Genomic DNA, 20,114 nt, shown 5'->3' with positions numbered 1-20,114 from the left:
GAAGATGGCAGAACAGTGGCTGCAGGAAGCTCAAGGAACTGAAGAACAAATTCATACCTTCAGTTGCTATACTTAAGGATGCTTTGGGCAGAATAGTAAATGATCCAGGAAGTATTCAAAGAAAATGGAAAGAGTATACACAGGCACTGTACAGAAAGAAATTGGCAGACACAGAAGAATTTCATGAAACAACATATGAGCAACAGCCTGTGGTGATGAAGGAAGAAGTTCAAGCTCCTTTGCAGGAATTGGCAAAAATAAGGCCCTAGGAATTGATGATATACCAGTTGAATTGACTTAAATACATGTCAGTCAACTAAAAAAAGAAAAATATATCAAGTGACTATTACTGTCCGGGACAACATCATGTTAGTTGGAGATAAGATTGACATTGTCAATGACTTCATCTTACTTGGAACCACAATCAGTGTGTTTGGCACCAGCAGTCAGAAAATTAAAAGACATAAGTCTGCTGTCAGGGATTTCTCCAAAGTACCAAAGAATAATAATGTCAGTTTAAAGACTGAAGTGCACCTGATTCAGGCCTTGGTCTTTTCAATCACTTGTTGTGCATCTGAGAGCTGGCCAATGGATAAGATGACCAATGAACAATCAGTGTCATTGAGTTGTGGTGTTGGAGAAGAGTATCGGATATTTTATAAACTACCAAAAGAACATATATGTCTTGGGGAGGGTACAACCAGAGTTCTCCTTAGAGGCAAAGATGGTAGATCTTCCTCTCTTATACTTTGGCAATATTGCTAGAATGAGGTGTTCCTTGGAAAGGGATATGCTAGGAAAGGTGAAAGATCAGCAACAGAGAGGAAGACCCTGAACAAGATGGATTGACACAGTGACTGCCAACATATGATCAAGTAAATCAGAGCTGATGAGGATGGCACAGGATAGGCCAGATTCCAGATCTGTTGTTCATAGGGTTAGTATTAGTTATACTCGACTTGATGGTACTTAATAACACCACCACTTATCCTTCAGGATATCAGCACAAGAAATATGACCTCCTGATTTACTTGACAGGATACACGTACTCTATCTACTTTGAAAACTACTACAGTAGTTAGGAGCTAACTATGAGTTGTAACTTAGAGAGTTGTAACTCAAAAGTGATGCCAATCCAAAAGTGATGTCCATCTGGCAGTTTGAATCTACCATAGGCTCTGAGGAAGGGAGATGGATAGTTTCCTCCCACATGATATACAGACCCCTGAAAACTCCAGGGAGGGTCAGCTATGAGTCAGTTTTGACTCAATGGTATGGAATTAATGAGTAAATTATGATAGAGAAGATCATGGGAGAATGTGGCCATTTTGCTAAGAAGGAAGCAGACTCTATGAGGTGGCATTTAAGCAAAATTCAAATGAGGAAGAGGGGACAGCCACACAAAGAAAAGTACTTTATCTATAGGGGGAAAATGAGATTGTTGAGATTTCTAAGATAAAGGCCTGGTTGTTGTTTTAATTTGCTGTAGAGTCGACAGTAACTCATAGTGACCCTATGCACAGTAGCTCTGTACCCTGTTCTATCCTGAGCCAACCTCACTGTCTCTGACACATCTACCCCTTTTACAAGTCAGAAAGACTTGTGATTTCATTTCTTCAGAGGATTTTGTTCTGCTCTGGAGTTGTTTCTGTCTGTGTGAGGATACAGAACACCCTGTGTTGTGAGAAAGGTACTCAAAAAGTGCTCAAACTCATTGCACTGGAGTCAGAATTGACACGTAAAATCGACCCATAGTATATCTTCCATTGTTTTTTTGAGGCTGTAAATCGCACAAGAAAAGATTGCCCAGTACAGCAGAGGTAAATGGGTGACCTAGTAGGTAATGAGTGAGCTTTAGTGGCCTAATAGTAAAAAGCAATCCCAGTGTCATAAGGTTCAAATCCACCAGCTGCTCCTCAGGAGAAGAATGGGCAATCTCCTCCCATGCAATTTACTGCCTCTGAAAGCTGGCTGGAGGGTCAGCTCTGAGTCAATTGTGACTCAAAGGCACACAACAACAACAACAACAGTGTATAAGGAAAGAGACGCAGTGCCAAACCAAAGGCAGGTGGTTTGAATTTACCAGTTGCTTTGCCAGGGCAAATGGATAATCAATCCCCTCTCAAGGAATTTGCAGGCTCTGAAAACCCCTTGAAAGTCAGCAATGAGTTAGTTCTGACCTTGTGAAATAACTTTATGATTCAGGCTCTGTACCGAACTTGATCTTCACAACAATTGAATGGGAAAACTGAAGCACAAAAAGTTGAAATTGTGTGCTTGGTTCAAGGTCAAGCAGCTTATAAGGGGAGGGGCTGTGCTCTTAATTCAATTGTTTCAGAATCCAGACTCTCAGCCCCTTTCACAGCACCTTCCTGGTGAGCAGGTCAAGGCTCTTGTGGGTATCCATGACCACCAGTGGTGTCCATTTCCTGCGGAAGCATCCCTACTGCCTGACCCGGCCTTGAAAGTAATAGGCCTATATTCTTCGTCCATGCATAACATCTTAGGGACTTTTCACTGCATGTAATTTCCAGCCTAAGTTTTCTGGGCTGTGAAAGAACTTTTCCTTACACTTAAATTATATTTACTCAAGGTTTTTTAATAACATTTTAAAAGATAACGTCAGGAGACAGAAGCATGTTAGGGCATTTTTGGTTTCTTGTTCACTTCATTTGAAGGGCACTGACTCTTGAGGACTAGAAAAGAAAGCTGTTGTTGTTGTTGTTGTTGTTGTTGTTGTTGTTGTTATGTGCCGTCGAGTCGTTTGCAAGTCATAGCGACCCTATGTACAACAGCCCTAAACCCTGCTCTATCCTGTGCCAATCGCATTGCCTCTGACACACCCATCCCGATTACCCCGTCACTGAATCAATCCACCTCATAGAGGGTCTTCCCCTCCTGCGCTGTCCCTCTACTCTACCCAGCATGATGTCCTTCTCTAAAGACCAGTCTCTCCTTACAACATGTCCAAAGTATGTCAGACGAAGCCCCAGAATCCTTGCCTTCAAGGAGTAGCCTGGTTTAACCCTCTCTAGGATGAATCTGTTTGTTTTCTTGGCAGTCCATGGTACATTCAACACTCTTCTCCAGCACCACAGCTCAAAGGCGTCAATTCTCCTTCTATCCTCCCTAGTCATTGTCCAACTCTCTGATGCATAACAAGTGATTGCAAAAACCATGGCCTGTATCAGGCGCACCTTAGTATCCAGAGAGACATCGTTGCTCTTGAGTACTTTAGAGAGGTCCCTAACCACAGACTTTCCATCGCAATACGTTTTTTGATTTCCTGGCTACTGGTGCCAAGAGTGTTGACCGTGGAGCCGAGCAAACTGAAGCTGTGAACAATCTCAATCTCTTCGCCATCCATCCTGATGCTACCGATTGGTCCTGTGGTGAGAATCTTTGTCTTCTTGACATTGAGCCTCAGTCCATACTGAAGGTTGCAGTCCTTGACCCTCTGCAGTAAGTGCATGAGGTCCTCCTCAGTTTCAGCAAGCAGGGTTGTGTCATCTGCATAACGCAGATTGTTGATAGATCGTCCACCAATCCTAATGCCACACTTCTCCTCATAGAGCCCAGCCTCTCAGATAATCTGCTCTGCATACAGGTTGAAAAGGTATGGAGATAGGACACATCCCTGGCGTACACCCTTCCCAATTTTGAACCATGCAGTGTTGCCCTGCTCTGTTCTGACGACTGCCTCTTGGTCCAAGTATAGGTTTTGCATTAGCACGATTAAATGTTCAGGGATTCCCATTCTTCTCAGAGTCAGCCACAGTTTGTTATGATCCATGCAGTCAAATGCCTTTGCATAATCAAAGAAACACAGACAGACATTCTTCTGGTATTCTCTGCTTTCAGCTAAGATCCATCTAACATCAGCTACAATATCCCTAGTACCACGACCCCTTCTAAACTCAGCCTGGGCTTCTGGCAGTTCTCTGCTGATGTACTGTTCCAGTTGTTTTTGGATAATCTTCAGTAGAATCTTGCTTGCATGTGAAATCAATGAGAAAAGAAATTAGAGTCCCCAAAACTCTTATAAATCAATGTTGTTGGTTTTTTTTTTTTGGTCATTCAGCTGAGTTTATTAGTAATGGGAAATAAATGTTACAAGAAAGTGTTTATTGTTGTTGTTATTATTGTGTGCCTTCAAGTGGGAACCCACAGCCGACCCACCAGTGGGTTTTCAGAGGCAGGGAATCACACAGGAAGAGAGTGCCAATCAATGTTGTTATAAAGCAGTATTTTTGCATTTTGCATTAAAAAAAGTCTTTTTTTATCCCTGAGGAGGCTTTTAGAGGTCTTTTGTGTCTTTATTTCTATTACTAGTGCATTTCCTCTGAGAAGGATGCTTAAATAGTGAATGAATGAGGGTACATGAAAATTATTGTTAAATATGCAATAGTTGAAGGATGTAAGGGAGAAAAAAAAACCCCAAGATTCGTTTTCTGAGCAAGTTTATTCATTGATACTAATTGTTATAGAAATATTTCAAAGTTCAAGGTATATATATCAATGCTGATTTCAGTATTTTGTTACAAAACATTTATGCATGTGTAAATGATGTTATATGATTATATGATATGTTCCATGATTATAATGTATGTTGTTGTTAGTTACTATGTGCCGTCTAGTTGATTGTGACTCATTGCAACCATATGGGACAGAGTTGAAGTGCCCCATGGGGTTTCCAAGGCTGTATGTAGTTTTTGCAGGATCAGGATGTTATGTCTTTTTCTCCAGCATCACAGCTAGAGGATTTCAAACGACGATCTTTTGGTTCACAACAGCATTTAGCCACCAGGGCTCCTCGTTATCACTGAGTCAGTTCTGACTTGCAGAGATCCTAATGGACAAGACAGAACTGTCCCAGAGGGTTTCCATGACAACAGACTGCTACATCTTTCTCTGGAGCAGCAGGTAATTTCAAACTTCTGAAGTTTTGGTTAGCAGTCCAGTACTTAATCCATGTGCCACCAGGGCTTCTTACAATGCTTGTTATTGTTATCAGGTGCCTTTGAGTTGGTTCCACCCCAATTCAAAGTAACAGGTGTGTATAACAGAGTAAAGCACTACCTGGCCTCGTCTCATACTCAGAGCAGTTTGTAGGGTACCAATATGTGTGTATATCTATTTGTAGATGGGTAATCTCTCCCCTAAATGTTTACAGCTTTGGAAACCCAGCGGAGAATTACTGAGTTAGAAAAGACTTTTAACCTACAATATATAATATACATATGTGTGGATCATAGTTAGTTAGTAAAAACATATGATCTTTACCTGTATGTTGTTTAGTAATTGGGCCATGGATTTAAGTGCTATGTGAAATTTAAATTTCTTGAAGAATTTCTTGACTGACCAACTGATCTGTTATCATTGTATTGTAATTGACTCAGATTGACCTTTCAATGGTTTCTTGGAGACTGCAAATTACACGTGAGGGGATTACCTATTAAAAATGAATAATTGGTGAATTTGAACTATCTACCTTTAGGTTGGCAGCTCAACAACAACTTATTCATTGGGCCACCAAAGCCCCCTCACTATCTAGAATTGGTGTCTATTAATTAGATAAGTAGTTTAGGTGGAATTATCACTTGGAAGCACTCAGAATGATCTTCTATTTGAATGAGAAATAACAAAACTTGTGCAAATATCTATAGGTTCAAATCTTAGTAAATTACTTCATTTCCTCATGCAATTCCTTGAACCCCTTCTTTAGGGGTTCCCAGCTCTGCAGGACTCAGTAGGCACCCGCCAGGCTTCCAAATGTGGTATTTTACTGCCCTTTTGCTTCAGGATACTTGGTGTAGTAATTGATAGCAGCAGTTCCTTACACATTTTAAAACAACTAACTTGAACACAAAACTTAGATTTACCTAAAATGAGTCTTCAAAATTATTTAAGAATCTGGTCAGATCTCACAAAGTTAAGATTTGTCAGGAATGGCAATGAAGGGATTTTTCGATTGGATAGAGAAAGGTCAGAGGCTGGTTGGTTTTTAAAATCCTTTCTCATTATGAGATTCTTTAGATATCCTTGATTTTATGAAACTATCTCAGAATATCCACATGTATTTTAAACATGTGGATATTCTCATCTTTTGTTGGGGCCAAATGAACACTTTGTCGAAAGAAAAAAACAAAACAGGATATTGCATCATTCTTGGCTCTTTCAGTGACATTGACCCAAAGATATGAGTAAAAGAGGTCATCAGGGGTTAGTCTGAAGTAATTGATAACCAGCCCTTGCACTAAAGAAATGGGCTAATTGCCCTCCTACGCAGGAAAACTGCAATTAAGAAGTTGTTCAAAACCTTGTTCCCTAGTACATTTGGCCCTCAACAGATTGAAAGAAATATACAGTGTGGCCCTAATCTGAGGGAGCTGACAATCTGGTTGGAGAGATAAGATAAACTCATCAAAATTAAATGGTTAATTAGCTGCTTGCAAAGTGGTATGAAATCAAGTGAAATAGGAGTCTTAAGATAACAAAAAAAAGATAACTCAAGAGTCTAGAAAGATTTGGTAAAGAATGACAAAGGAATAAATCTAGGTGAGTGAGAGGGCATGACATGCATGGAGAAGAGGCAGGAATGGAATGGTGGTAGGATGGTGAGGACTGACTGGTCCATCCTGGCCAGATGCTCAGGGGAGACCAGTCCTTGGAGAAGGACATCATGCTTGGAAGAGTGGAGGGACAGAGCAGGAGAGGAAGACCCCGATGAGAGGGAAAGATACAGTAACTGGGGCAATGGGGGTGGGTGTGTTGGAGTCAGTGAGACTGGCTCAGGACAGGGAGGGCTTCAGAGCTGCTGTACATAGGGTCACTATAGGTTGCTGGCGACTCGAAGGCACAGAACAATAACAACAGGATAGTGAGGACCTGGTTTGATTGAAGTCAAGGGGGAAAGTAAGGCATAAAGTAGCAAGAACAGGTAAAATAGAATCACATTAGGGGGGACCTCAGAAAGACAAAAGGTTCTGAAGGGCCTGGTGATTGCCTGGTGATCTTCTCAGCAACAAGAGATCTCTCTCTCAGACACATTGTGTGTGAAATCTGGACGCTGATGGCTATGGCAGGTCGATGAGGTCCATCTGAGCTCTACACTTTGTGACTCCTGGGACTTGCTGATGTGTACTCTTAGAACGCTGTAAGTATGTGGGCCAGCAAGTTAAAGGCTGCTGTCCCAGACAGATGTTGTGTGTGGGATGTGACTGTGTGGACATTTCTCCAGATTTGGGTGCTAATGAAAGTGTGATCTTAACTATGATAAAATTAAGCCAGTTGAGGGTAGGAAAAAACAACAACAAAAAAAACCCCAAAGCCTCTAACAATTCCTCACATTTGAATTTTAAAAGCAACTTTCTAGCTTTAGCTACAATTTTACAACGGTCTTTCAGAATTTTTCTAGCAAAATTAACAAGGTCATGGATTAGATGCCTCTTCCATTTGGAATGATTTCATTACTTTTTTTTTTCTTTTCTTTTAAATCCAGCAATCCCAATAATACAAAATACTTGTTGGTAAAAGTGTTCTCTTAGGTAGTCTTCTTATGAGCACCTTGAGATTTTGTACTTTTTCCCATCTTCTTGGGCTTTTTGTATTTCCTGATTTTATTTTGCTTTTGCTTTTGGTTGACCTATGAATAAAGGGGAAAGAAAAGATTATGTTTCGTTATCTTAACATTTTTATTTCTTTATCTTTAGACCCTTCTGACAGTAATTTTTCTCTATTCTCAGAAATGATTCAAAATTGCCATATTCTCAAAGAGACTCTTTTTGATTCTGTTTCGTTCATTTGATCAGGAAGCAGCAGCTTTGTGTCTGTTCTTGTGTCTTCACTCCAACAGTGTTGATCACTCCCTTGAGGTAGGCATTTCCATCACCCACGTTGTACATCTGAGAAGACCGAGGTTTAGAGAAAGTGGCTTTCCAAATTTGAGCAGCCAGTATGTGGCAGAAACATTGTCAGATTCCAAAACCCAAACTCCAAATAATGTATATGCTCTATAATCCTTTTGTGACAACTCTTTAGCATGCCATAAAAGATTCTTTCCACCATGATCCTGGTACTTTCCCATGTAGTTTTGACTGAGTTGTAACCTCCATAACGCTATGTTGAAGTTATAACCCCTGGTAACGGTGTCTCTCTGGAGACGAAGGTGCATCTGATACAGGCCATGGTCTTTGCTATCACTTGTTATGCACCAGAGAGTTGGACAATGACTAAGGAGGATAGAAGGAGAATTGATGCCTTTGAGCTGTGGTTCTGGAGAAGAGTATTGAGAGTACCATGGACTGCTAGGAAAACAAACAGATTCATCCTGGAGAGGGTTAAACTGGGAGGCTCCTTGGAGGCAAGGATTCTGAGGCTCCATCTAACTTACTTTGGACATGTTGTGAGGAGAGACCAGTCCTTGGAGAAGGACATCATGCTTGGGAGGGTGGAGGAACAGCGCAGGAGGGGATGGCCCTCTAGGAGGTGGATTGATTCAGTGACTGGGGTAATCGGGATGGGTGTGTTGGAGACAGTGTGATTGGCATAGGACAGAGCAGAGTTTAGGGCTGTTGTACATAGGGTCGCTATGAGTGGCAAGTGACTCGACGGCACATAACAACAACAAACAACTTGCTTGGAAACAGAGTCTTTAAGATTTTAGCTGTCAATATGAGATCACAGAGAGTGGGTAGGTCTTCATCTTCTATGCCTATCCTTATATGGTGTCCTTATATAATAGAAGAGACCAAGAGACATAGACACAAGAAGACCGTGATATGAAGAAGCACGTAAGAGCCAAGGAACATGAAGAAATGCCTGGAGCTATCAGAAGCTGGGAGAGACAAGGATGAATCTTCCTCCACAAAAGAAAGAGAGAGGATTGTCCTGGTGAATTCTGAATTTGGTCTTCTTGCCTCCAGAATTGTGAAACGGTAAATTGTTGTTCTTTAATGTCATCCACTTTGTGGTCATTTGTTGAAACAGCTCTAGCAAACTAGCACATCCCTTCAATCTCTTCACTTCCTCCACACCAACTCCAGATGCGTTACTTGAGTCTCCCTAAACAGAGCAATCTCTTTCATGTGTCTACCCTTCCCACCCCACACCGCCAAGAACCGACTCTTGTTTGTGCTGCCATTATCTTCCTGGTAAACTAGTGATCCTTCAAGACCAAGTAAAATGTGACCACAGGAGAAGCCTTCTTGAACACATTTTCCTGCATGCCAGTCTAGTTACTTCTTTTGTAATTGCCATGATTTTTGTATGCACGTTTATTTTCTTATTTATCACACTTTATCATAATTAATTATTGGCACATTTGGTACAGAGGGAAAGGACCACATTTTATCACCTTTATATCCTTAATGTCTACTATTCAACATGGATTTATAGTATAGAATAAACAATACAAACTCTTTGCCCCCAGGGAATGCACATTCTAGTGAAAAAGATAGACAAGTGATAATATATGTAAGGATACAATTCTACTATAAGGTAACAGCATCATTCCAGGAAAGAAAACTTGAGCAGAATAATATGAATTTAAAATGTGCTCTTAAAAGAGCAGCATAGATTATTTGCCTTTCAAAGTTAATTCCAAGAAGAAAAGCTTACTCTTTTTTCACATACCTTTTTCTCCCAGTCTTTCACCAATTTTTTCACATCTGATAAATCTGGGTTTAAACATGTTTTATCTCCATTTTTCAGTGTAGCACTAAGAAGGAAATAATGAAAGGAATTTTTTTCTGTTAATTATATAAATACTTCATATAATCCCCAGAATTTAGTTTCCCAATTAGAATGTGTCTGAGCACATTTAGCAAAACATCTAGTCTTTTTCCTGCCTTCTCATCTCCTAAATGAGTGATGAGGCTTAGATGAATGGCTGGACAGAATACAAGCTTGCATTTAAAGATCAACATGAATGCAGACTGAAAGAGACTTACATCTCTAGGTTAATATTGGTTCTGTTCTGCTACAGATAGTTACTTGTGTTCAAATGAATAATAAAAACAGAAAAAATTGTCAACTTTTTGTTCAGATATAATGAAAATAAGCACGGATTTTGTTACTTTTTTTTCCATGAAAACATTTCATATATAATCAAATGTTTTCTTAAAACAGGATGAAGATAGATACTTGTTGAATTTTTAGAATTACTTATAGCAGAATTTCTAGGAATAATTTAAAGTTAGAAAAAATTTCTATACAACCTGACAATACGTACATAAATTCTGTTTTCCTTAATTTAGATATCAAAGAACTTAAAAATTCATATCATTAAACCTAGTAATTCTACCTTCAGAAAGGTATCAATAAAGTATCAAAGCATAATACTGCAGCAATAACAGTTTGATTTCAAAAATAAACTTTTGAAAGTAGTCACATTTATAACAATACTGTATTGAACATAAAATTATGCTATATTCATGATATATTATAAACTGACTACTAATAACACTATCATAAAAAATGACATTGTTAGTGGACATTTACTGATTTAATGAAATGGTCATTAATACAGTGTTAGTGAAAACACATACTACAAAATAGTCAAACTGAAAGAACTATTTCAGTGGAGTCAGATTCTACTTACAGAGGCCCTCCATCAAGTTTCCAAAGATAGAAATAATAATTAGAGATTGCCTATCTTTCTTCCTCAGAGCTGCTGGTGGATTTGAAGCACTGGAGAAGTGCATCCTTTCAATCAGCTGCACAACTTGCTATAGACAGGTTACCAGGTCTCCATACAGAATACCATATGGTAGATAATTGTGTGTGTGTGTGTGTGTGTGTCGTAAAACAAGGAAGGTTTGAAAGATTATATACCAAGGGATTAATGCTATTTGCCACAGGAAGCAAGCGATTTTTTTCTTCTTCTTTTGGTTTTGTCTGCATTAAACATTTTCTATATTCAACATGTATTGCTTTGGTAATAGAAAAATTAGGAACCCTTGATTTCTAACATTTATCAGAAAAATTCCTTGTTTTCTAAGAAAAGAAAAGAAAACACAGACTAGATTTGCGAAGAGGCTTAGCATCTAATCTTTGAGTGGGTCGACGGGCAAGCACTCTTGGTTAAATAAATATTCACACTAAATAGTGGCCCTCCCAATGGATCTGCTTTTTACTTACATGATTTCCATTTTCTCACAAGAAGGGCTTGGAACAAATTGTTGAAGATCCTTTAAGGCTTGCACTTGAATCTTCTTTTGGTTGAAGTCAATGCATAAACAGCGCCTATTTCTCATTATTAGGTTTCCTTGGGGAAAGAGAAGGACGGCTAGTAACCAAAAGGTATGGGTTCAAACTCATCCAGCTGCCTGCGGAAAGACCTGGCCATCTGCTTGCATAAAGGTTACAGCTAAGCAAACTCCTTGCAACAGTTCTGTATAACCCATGGGGTCACCCTGAGCTGGAATCAACTTGACTGATCCGGACTGTTGTTCATAGAGTCGCTATGGGTTGTACTTGGCTCCACGGCACCTAACAACAATATTGCAGTTACTTCGAGTCTAGACAGCGGATGCAAATAACTGTCTTAACTCTCAAAGCCTTTGTTGTTGTCGTCGTTGCTAGGTACCATCGAGTAGCTGAATTTAGTGGAGTAGAATTGGTATTGTGGGAGAAAAATGGGCAATCTCTTTCCGTGCAATTAACTGCCTCTGAAAACCCACCAGAGGCTCAACTATGGGTCAGTTCCCACTCTATGGTATCCAATAACAACAACACAACAACGGAGTAGATGTTAGTTTGAGCAGCAATCTTTCCCTAACTCATCTATTACCTCTACTCTCCTCACCGTTCCCATGTCCTATTGCCTTGCTTTTGAATTGTCTTTTAAACTTTTGGACACCTCTGAAGACTGTCTATATTCCTTCACCATATATTTATACCCAAACTTACTATATGCCTAAGGAGTTCTAGTGGCTTAGTGGTAAGAAGCTGTGCTGCAATCCCAAAGGCACAGGGTTCTGAGCCACCGGCTGTTCCACAGGAGAAGGTTGAGCAATCTTCTCCTGTGGGATACACTGCTTCTGAAAACTCACAGGAGGGTCAGCTGTGAGTCAGTTCTGACTCTAAGGCACACCAACAACTCTATGCCATATTTTGTATGGTAGGTTGAGAAGGAATAGTTTCAAAATCTCTGTCTTAAAGATGAAACACCTGAGGCTTAAAAGATGAAGCCATTTTCCCCAAGCAGGGGAAACAGGTTAGGGGCAATTTCCCTGATTACAGATCCTTGATCAGTCAGCACATACACACAACACCAGGGTGATAAAATCCATTTAGGAGACAGAGGCTCTCTTCTCATTATCACTCAGGCCAACGAACATTTATTGAACACAATAGGTGCCAGAGGTTTACACACCTGGATTGAGAAGACTGGTGTTTGATTTGGCATGTTTGAGGCATGAACTTTGGATAATCCACTGGATCAACAAGAAGCTTGTGTGGGTCATTTCCTTCAAGTGCTGGTGCACACAGAACATTTACTTTGTGAGCCCACAGGTTTATATAAAAGCCACATGTTTGACCACTCACCTAATCTAATTCAGAACCCCTTACCTTGAATTCCAATCAGAAGCAGGAAGGTGATGCCCAGAAAGAGCAGAACACCGCTTGTTTTCATCATGCTTGAGTCAGTGGAAGTTTGCTGAGTCTCTTCTCTATTGGACTTCAAGCCTCAGAAATTCTTCAGAGCATGTTTTTGGGTATCGTATTTATTTAGGAAATCTATTATTCCCCCTCGATGCTGATTGGCTGATATTCTTAGCAGCTGTGTGACTGAACTGACCACACACATGATGGTGCTACGGGAAATCCTAGTCTCAGATCCAAGGGAATTTCTGCATGTTTACTTCCATTTCACATAAATGGGTGGCTTAGAGTAAGGGATGTGAACTCAACATTACAAGAGGCCTTAATACACTTCCAAACGCTCACCTTGGTGAAGAGTGTGTTATAGAGTAAATATAATAAATATAACGCTGTAACAAAGGGGCTGGAGATGCAGTTCTCACATTGGGAAGGTTATTGTTCAGCTAAGTAATAGTATTTTAATACTTTATTATTTGTAGGTTTTATTTCTGTGTCAAATGTGGCTGCATTAATTTATAGTTCTTATATTGCCCCTTCAACAACCTAAAGCTTTGCCATTTCCTTAGGGATCAGATGATTTTTTTTTTAAAGTTATCAGAGGTTGAGTCCTTTGGTTTACTTGACACAGTGACTGGGATAATGGGGAGATAGGTATGTTGGATACAGTAAAGCTGGCTCAGAATAGAGTAGGGTTCAGAGCTATGGTGCATAGGGTTGTTATGAGTAGCAGGTGACTCGATGACACATAACAACAACAACGATAGTTATGTAATTGCTGCTATGATTTGTTGTTGTGGAGGTTATGTGCCATTGAGTCAACTACAATTCACAGGGATCTTAAAAACAACAGATCTAAACCTTGCCATATCCTACCCCATACTCACAATCTCTACCGTTCTTACTGTCTTCATCTGACTCTCTTCCAGCATGACATCATTTTCCAAGAACTGGCCTCTCCTGACAAACATGCCCAAAATATGTGAGATGGAGTTTCACCTTCACTGCCTATAAGGAGCATGATGCTTATACCTCCTCCAGGGCAAACTGGCTTCTTTTGAAATGGTATTTTCAATACACTTCTTCAACACCACAATTCAAAGGCATCAATTCTTTTGTCATCCTTATTCATTGTCCAACTTTAGGTACATATGAAGCAATTAAAAATATCATGGATTTGATCAGTTACACCTTAGTCTTTAAACTGACATCCTTGCTCATTAGCACTTTGGAGAAGTTATTGACAACAGATGTTCCCAAAACAACATGTCTTTTGATTTCTCGACTACTACCATGGGTATTGTTGGTTGATCCAAATAAAATGAAGTCATGGACAACTTCAGTCTTTTCTCCATCTGACATGATGTTGTCTACTGATCTAGTGGTAAGGTTTTGTTTTTTTCTTGATGTTGAGATATGATCCATACTGAAGGTTGCAATCATTGATCTTCACTAATTGCTTCAAGTCTTCTTTACTCTCTGCAAGCAAGGTTGTGTCATCTGCATAATATATGTTGATGAATCTTCTTTCAATCCGGATATTACATTCTTCTTCATATAGTCCAGCTTCTTGAATAATTTCCTCAGCATATAGATTGCAAAGCTCCAGGAATTGATGGCTTACCAGTTGATATATTTCAACAAACAGACGCTGCCCTGGATGCACTCACTAAGTTGTGCCAAGAGATCTGGAGGACAGCTACCTCACCAACTGACTGGAAGAGATCAATATTTGTTCTCACTCCAAAGAAGGGTAACCTGACAGATTGCAGAAATGATCAAACAATATCATCAATATCACATGCAAGCAAAATTATGTTGAAAATTATCCAAAAACAACTGGAGCAGTAGTACATCAACTGAGAACTGCTGGATGTGCAGGCTGGGGTTAGAAGAGGCTGTGGTACTGGGGATATTACAGCTAATGTTAGATGGATCTTGGCTGAAAGCAGAGAGTACCAGAGGAATGTCTATCTGTGTTTCATTGACTATGTATAGGCGTTTGTGTGGATCACAACAAACTGTAACTGACTGTGAGAAGAAAGGGAATCCCAAAACATTTGATTGTCCTTATATGAAACCTATAGTTGGACCAGGAGGCAGTCTTCAGAATAGAGCAGGGACACACTGCATTTTTCAAAATGGGGAAGAATGTATGCCAGGGATGTATTTTGTCTCCATGCCTTTGCAATCTATATGTAGAACAGATCATCTGGGAGGCTGGGCTGTATGAGGAGAAATGTGGCATCAGGATTGGAGGAAGATTCATCAACAACCTGTGTTATGTAGATGACTCAACCCCGCTAACTGAAACTGGAAAGTACCTGAAGCCCTTGCTGCAGAAGGTCAAGGATTACAGCCTTCAGTATGGATTAAAGCTCAACATTCTCTCCACTAGACTGATTGGCAGTATTATAATAGATGATGAAGAGATTGAGATTGTTAATGGCTTTAGTTTGCTTGGCTCCACAATCAAAACTCCTGGTACCAGCAGCCAGAAAATTAAGAGACAAATTACATTGAGAAAGTCTGCTGTTAGGGACTTCTCCAGAGTACTGAAGAGCAGTGGCATCAGTCTGGAGATTTAGGTGCACATGATCCAGGTCATAGTCTTTGCAATTGCTTGCTATGTGTCAGAGAGCTGGGTAATTATTAGATATGATAGGAAGAGAATTGATGCCTTTGAGCTGTGGTGCTGGAAAAGAGTGTTGAATATACCAGTGACTGCCAGGAGAACAAACAAGTTCGTCCTAGAGAGGGTGAAGCAGGCTGCCCCTTGGAGACAAGGATTCTGAGGCTTTGTCTGATATACTTTGGGCATGTTGCAAGAAGGGACCAGTCCTTGCAAAGGGACATTATGCTTGCAAGGGTGGTGGGATGGAGAAAGAGAGAGAGACCATCGATGAGATGGTTTGATGCAGTGACTGGGATAATGAGGGTAGGTGTGTCAGATACAGAGACAGGATAGAACAGGTTTCAGGGCTGTTGTACATAGGGTCGCTCTGAGTTGCAAGCAACTTGCTGGCACATAACAACAACAACAACAACAACAATAACAATAACATAGATTGAATATGTATTGAGAAAGGGTAAAAGTCTGACACACACTTTCCTGATTTTAAACCAAACCATGCAGTGTTCCCTTCTTCTGTTCAGACATCTTCTTGAACTGTGTATAGATTTCTAATGAGCATAATTAAGTGTTCTTGGATTCCCATTCTACTTAATGCTAACCATAATTTGTTATGATCAACACAGTGTGATGTCTTTGTATGGTCAATAAAATACAAGTAAACATCTCTCCGATATCATCTTTTTCACTCAAGAACCAATCTGATATTGGTAATGATAGCCCACAGTCCACAACCTCTTCTGGATCTAGCCTGAATTTCTGGAAGTTCCCTTCTGATGTACCATTCTAGCTGGTTTTGACTACTCTTCAGCAAGACTTTATTTGCATGTGTATATTGCTCTATAATTTCTGCAGCTTGTTGAATAATCCATTTTTGAAATGGGGTCAAATATTAATTTCTTCCAATCAGTTGGCCATTAAGCTGTCTTCCAAACTTGTTAGCATAGACTAATAAGTATGTCTAGGATTTGAATCTGTTTACTGAAACACTTCAAATGATAGCCCATCGATTCTCGAGGTCTTATTATTTTTTTCAGTGCCTTCAGTGCAGCTTGAACTTTTTCCTTCATTACTATTAGTTTTTGACCCTATGCTTCTTTCTGAAATGATTCCTTGTCAACCAATTATTTTTGGTACAGTAACTCTGTGTCTTCATCATTTTGATGTTTCGTGCATCATTCCCTATTTTAATAATAGCATCCTTCTGTATTGCAACTCAAGCCTTGAACTTATTTTTCCAGTTCTTACAGCTAGAGAAATGCTAGATGTGTTCTTCCTTTTGGTTTATAACTCCAGCACTTAGAATATTCTGTTATACTTTACTTTGTCTTCTCCATCTGTACTTTCAAATCTCTTCAACTCTCTTCAGTATTTCTCATCATTATTTTGGCTTCTCTATGTTGTAGTGCTAATTGAAGTCTCTTCTGAGTTGCTCTTTGGTCTTTTCTCTCCTTGTGATGATTTTTGGCTTTCTTCATGGAAGATGTCCTTAATGTCATCCACAATTGTGTTTAAATTTTTATTTCAGTTACCATAATAGAACAGTTGCATGTAACAGAGACTCAAGTTGATAGTGGGTGAGTATGATAGAGGCCTATTTCTCACTGATAAAGATTGACAGACCAGGGATTGTACCCAGGTGTCTTACTTTGATGAGGTCTCTGGGGCTCTTTCAAGGTTTTCCTTCCCCTTTGTTTATATTTCTGCTTTCATTCACATAGGCCAAGGTAAATTGAGGATTCTATTACTGATTAAATATTTATCAAAATATTTTTCATCATTGCCTTTCTGGAGAAAATGAAAGAATAATAATTGACTGTGTAATCCTTTATCAATGCTGTTTTTCTCCATTAGTCCTCTTCCCACTCCAATTCTATTTAATAACCACTAATAAACTTTGATTATTTTTTACTTTCTGTATTAATTAGGTCATACACCATTTGTCATTTTGTGATTTATCTATACAGCTCAACAGTATGGCTTAAAATTCTATCTACATTGTATCAAGATTTCATTTCTTCTACTGGTTGTGATAATACCTCTTTGCATATATATGTACTATATTTTGTTTATTAATTCATTCATTTGTTGATGGACATTTAGGTTGTTTCTTATGTTTTTTTCCTACTGTGAATAGTGTTGGGTTTTAAAGTCTTTTCTTGAGTCTCTGCTTTCATGTCTTTTTGGTATATGTAGGAGTGTAATTGCTGGGTCATATAATGGTTTTATTTGTGATTTTACTGAGTAATTACCACATTGTTTTCCACAGTGCATATATTATTTTACATTACATCAGCAATAAATTTCTGTTCTTGTTAGGTGCTTTTGAGTCAAGTATCACACACAGCAGTCCTATGAAGAGAAGATGTGAACTGTGCCATCTTCACAATCTCTGGCATACTTGAGTCCATTGCTGCTGTCACTGTGCCAATCCATCTAGTTGAGAGTCCTCCACTCTTTCACCATCCCTCCGCCTTCCCAAGTATTATGTCTCTGTCCAAGGAATAGCCTCTTCTAGAAACATTCATAAAGTATGTGAGATGAAGCTTTATCACTTTTGCCTCCAAGAAGTAATCTGGCTGCACCCTTTCCAAGATCTACCTGTTCTTTTGGAAGTCCATGGGATATTCAGTACTCTTCTCCAACACCATAATTCAAAGACATCAGTTCTTCTCCTGTCATTCTAAATTCACTGCCTACCTCTCAGGAACATAACAAAGGAAAGAAAAGATCATGGCCTATATCAGGTGCACCTTAATCCTCAAAGTGACATCACTGCTCCACAGTAATGTGGAGAGGCTCCAGGTTGTAGATTTTCCCAGTGCAATATGTATCCTGATCTCCTGACTGCTGGTACTAAGGATGTTGATTGTGGATTCAAGTAAGATTGATTATTGACATTTTCAGTCTTTTCTCTGTCATGATGTTGCTTATCAGTTCAGTGGTTAGAATTTTTGTTTTTGTAAGGTTGAGATGCCATCATGATTGAAGGTTCTATTGTTTCATCTTTTGTAGTAAGTACTTCAAGTCCTCCTCAATTTCATCTGCATAACAAAAGTTATTGATTAATCTTTCTCCAATCCTGATGCCACATTCTTCTGCATTGAGTCCAGCTTCTCTAATAATTTCCTCAGCATACAGATTGAATAGATTTGAAGAAAGGATATGATCCTGATGCACACCTTAATTTTAAGCCATGCAGTGTTCCCTTGCTCTGTTTGCACAATACCTTTTTGATCTAGGTATAGGTTTCACATGAGCACAAGTAAGTGTTCTGGGATTCTTATTCTTAAAAACATTAGCCATCATTTATTATGATACACACAGTTCAATGACTTGGCATACTTAAGAAAACACAATATTGCCTACATTCAGTCATAATCATTTGACATCAGCGGTGATATCTCAGGTCCTGTGGCCTCTTTTAAATCCAGAATGAACTTCTGGCAGTTCTCCACATATTATTCTACCATTTTGGAAGGATCTTCAGCAATATTTGGCTTGCATGTGATATTGGTGAGATAGTTTGATGATTTTCACTTTCTGTTGGCTCACCTTACTTGGGAATGGGAATAAATATTGATCTCTCCCAGTTAGTCTGCCAGATAGCTGTCCTCCAAATTTCTTAGCATAGACTGGTGAGCACATCCAGGACTGTGTCTGCTGGTTGATATATGTAAGTTTGCATCCTATCTATTTCTGAGGCCTTATTTTTTTGCTGATGACTTCTGTGCAGTTTGAACTTCTTCCTTCATTACCACTGGCTATTGATCATATGGTTGTTGTTATTGTTATGTGCAGTCGAGTTGTTTGCGACTCATAGTGACCCTATGCACAACAGCCCTAAACCCTGCTCTATCCTGCGCCAACCGCACTGCCTCTGACACACCCATCCCGATTACCCCAGTCACCGAATCAATCCATCTCATAGAGGGTCTTCCCCTCCTGTGCCGTACCTCCACCCTCCCAAGCATGATGTCCCTCTCCAAGGACCCGTCCCTCCTGGCAACATGTCCAAAGTATGTCAGATGAAGCCCCAGAATCCTTGCCTCCAAGGAGCAGCTTGGTTTAATCCTCTCCAAGATGAATCTGTTTGTTTTCCTGGCAGTCCATGGTACATTCAGTACTCTTCTCCAGCACCACAGCTCAAAAGCATCCACTCTCCTTCTGTCCTCCCTAGTCATTGTCCAACTCTCTGATGCATAACAAGCGATTGCAAAGACCATGGCCTGTATCAGGCGCACCTTAGTCTCCAGAGAGACACCTTTGCTCCTGAGTACTTTAGAGAGGTCCCTAACAGCAGACTTTCCCATCGCGATACGCTTTTTGATTTCCTGACTGCTGGTGCCAAGAGTGTTGACTGTGGAGCCGAGCAAACTGAAGCTGTGAACAGTCTCAATCTCTTCGCCATCCATCCTGACGCTGCCAGTTGGTCCAGTGGTGAGAATCTTTGTCTTCTTGACATTGAGCCTCAGTCCATACTGAAGGCTGCAGTCCTTGACCCTCCGCAGCAAGTGCATGAGGTCCTCCTCAGTTTCAGCAAGCAGGGTTGTGTCATCTGCATAACGCAGATTGTTAATAGATCTTCCACCAATCCTGATGTCATAATTCTCCTCATAGAGCCCAGCCTCTCGGATAATCTGCTCTGCATACATGTTGAAAAGGTATGGAGACAGGATGTATCCCTGGCATACACCCTTCCCAATTTTGAACCATGCAGTTTTACCCTGCTCTGTTCTGACTACTGCCTCTTGGTCCAAGTATAGGTTTCGCATTAGCACAATTAAATGTTCAGGGATTCCCATTCTTCTCAGAGTCAGCCACAGTTTGTTATGATCCACACAGTCAAATGCCTTTGCATAATCAATGAAACACAGAT

General features: G+C 39.8%; 1 protein-coding gene and 1 pseudogene across 1 annotated transcript; one reads left to right on the top strand and one right to left on the bottom strand.

Annotated features, from left to right (window-relative positions):
• Positions 1–2,465, top strand: part of LOC102858991 — a 7,287-nt pseudogene extending 4,822 nt beyond the window's left edge.
• A 5,078-nt stretch (positions 2,466–7,543) lies between these two features.
• Positions 7,544–12,637, bottom strand: CXCL9 (chemokine (C-X-C motif) ligand 9). Its single transcript, XM_006885307.1, has 4 exons — positions 12,574–12,637; positions 11,140–11,266; positions 9,634–9,718; positions 7,544–7,645 (listed from the first exon to the last, which is right to left on the bottom strand). Exons 1-4 carry the CDS (start codon positions 12,635–12,637, stop codon positions 7,544–7,546), a joined length of 378 nt encoding a protein of 125 aa, XP_006885369.1.
• Between the last annotated feature and the right edge of the window lie 7,477 nt (positions 12,638–20,114).

This window comes from Elephantulus edwardii, unplaced genomic scaffold (assembly GCF_000299155.1).
Source record: "Elephantulus edwardii isolate Elephantulus edwardi_28Jun2011 unplaced genomic scaffold, EleEdw1.0 scaffold00042, whole genome shotgun sequence".
NCBI lineage: Eukaryota > Metazoa > Chordata > Mammalia > Macroscelidea > Macroscelididae > Elephantulus > Elephantulus edwardii.
Note: the sequence above shows the minus strand (reverse complement) of the source record. Positions and strands in the feature narration are given on the sequence as shown.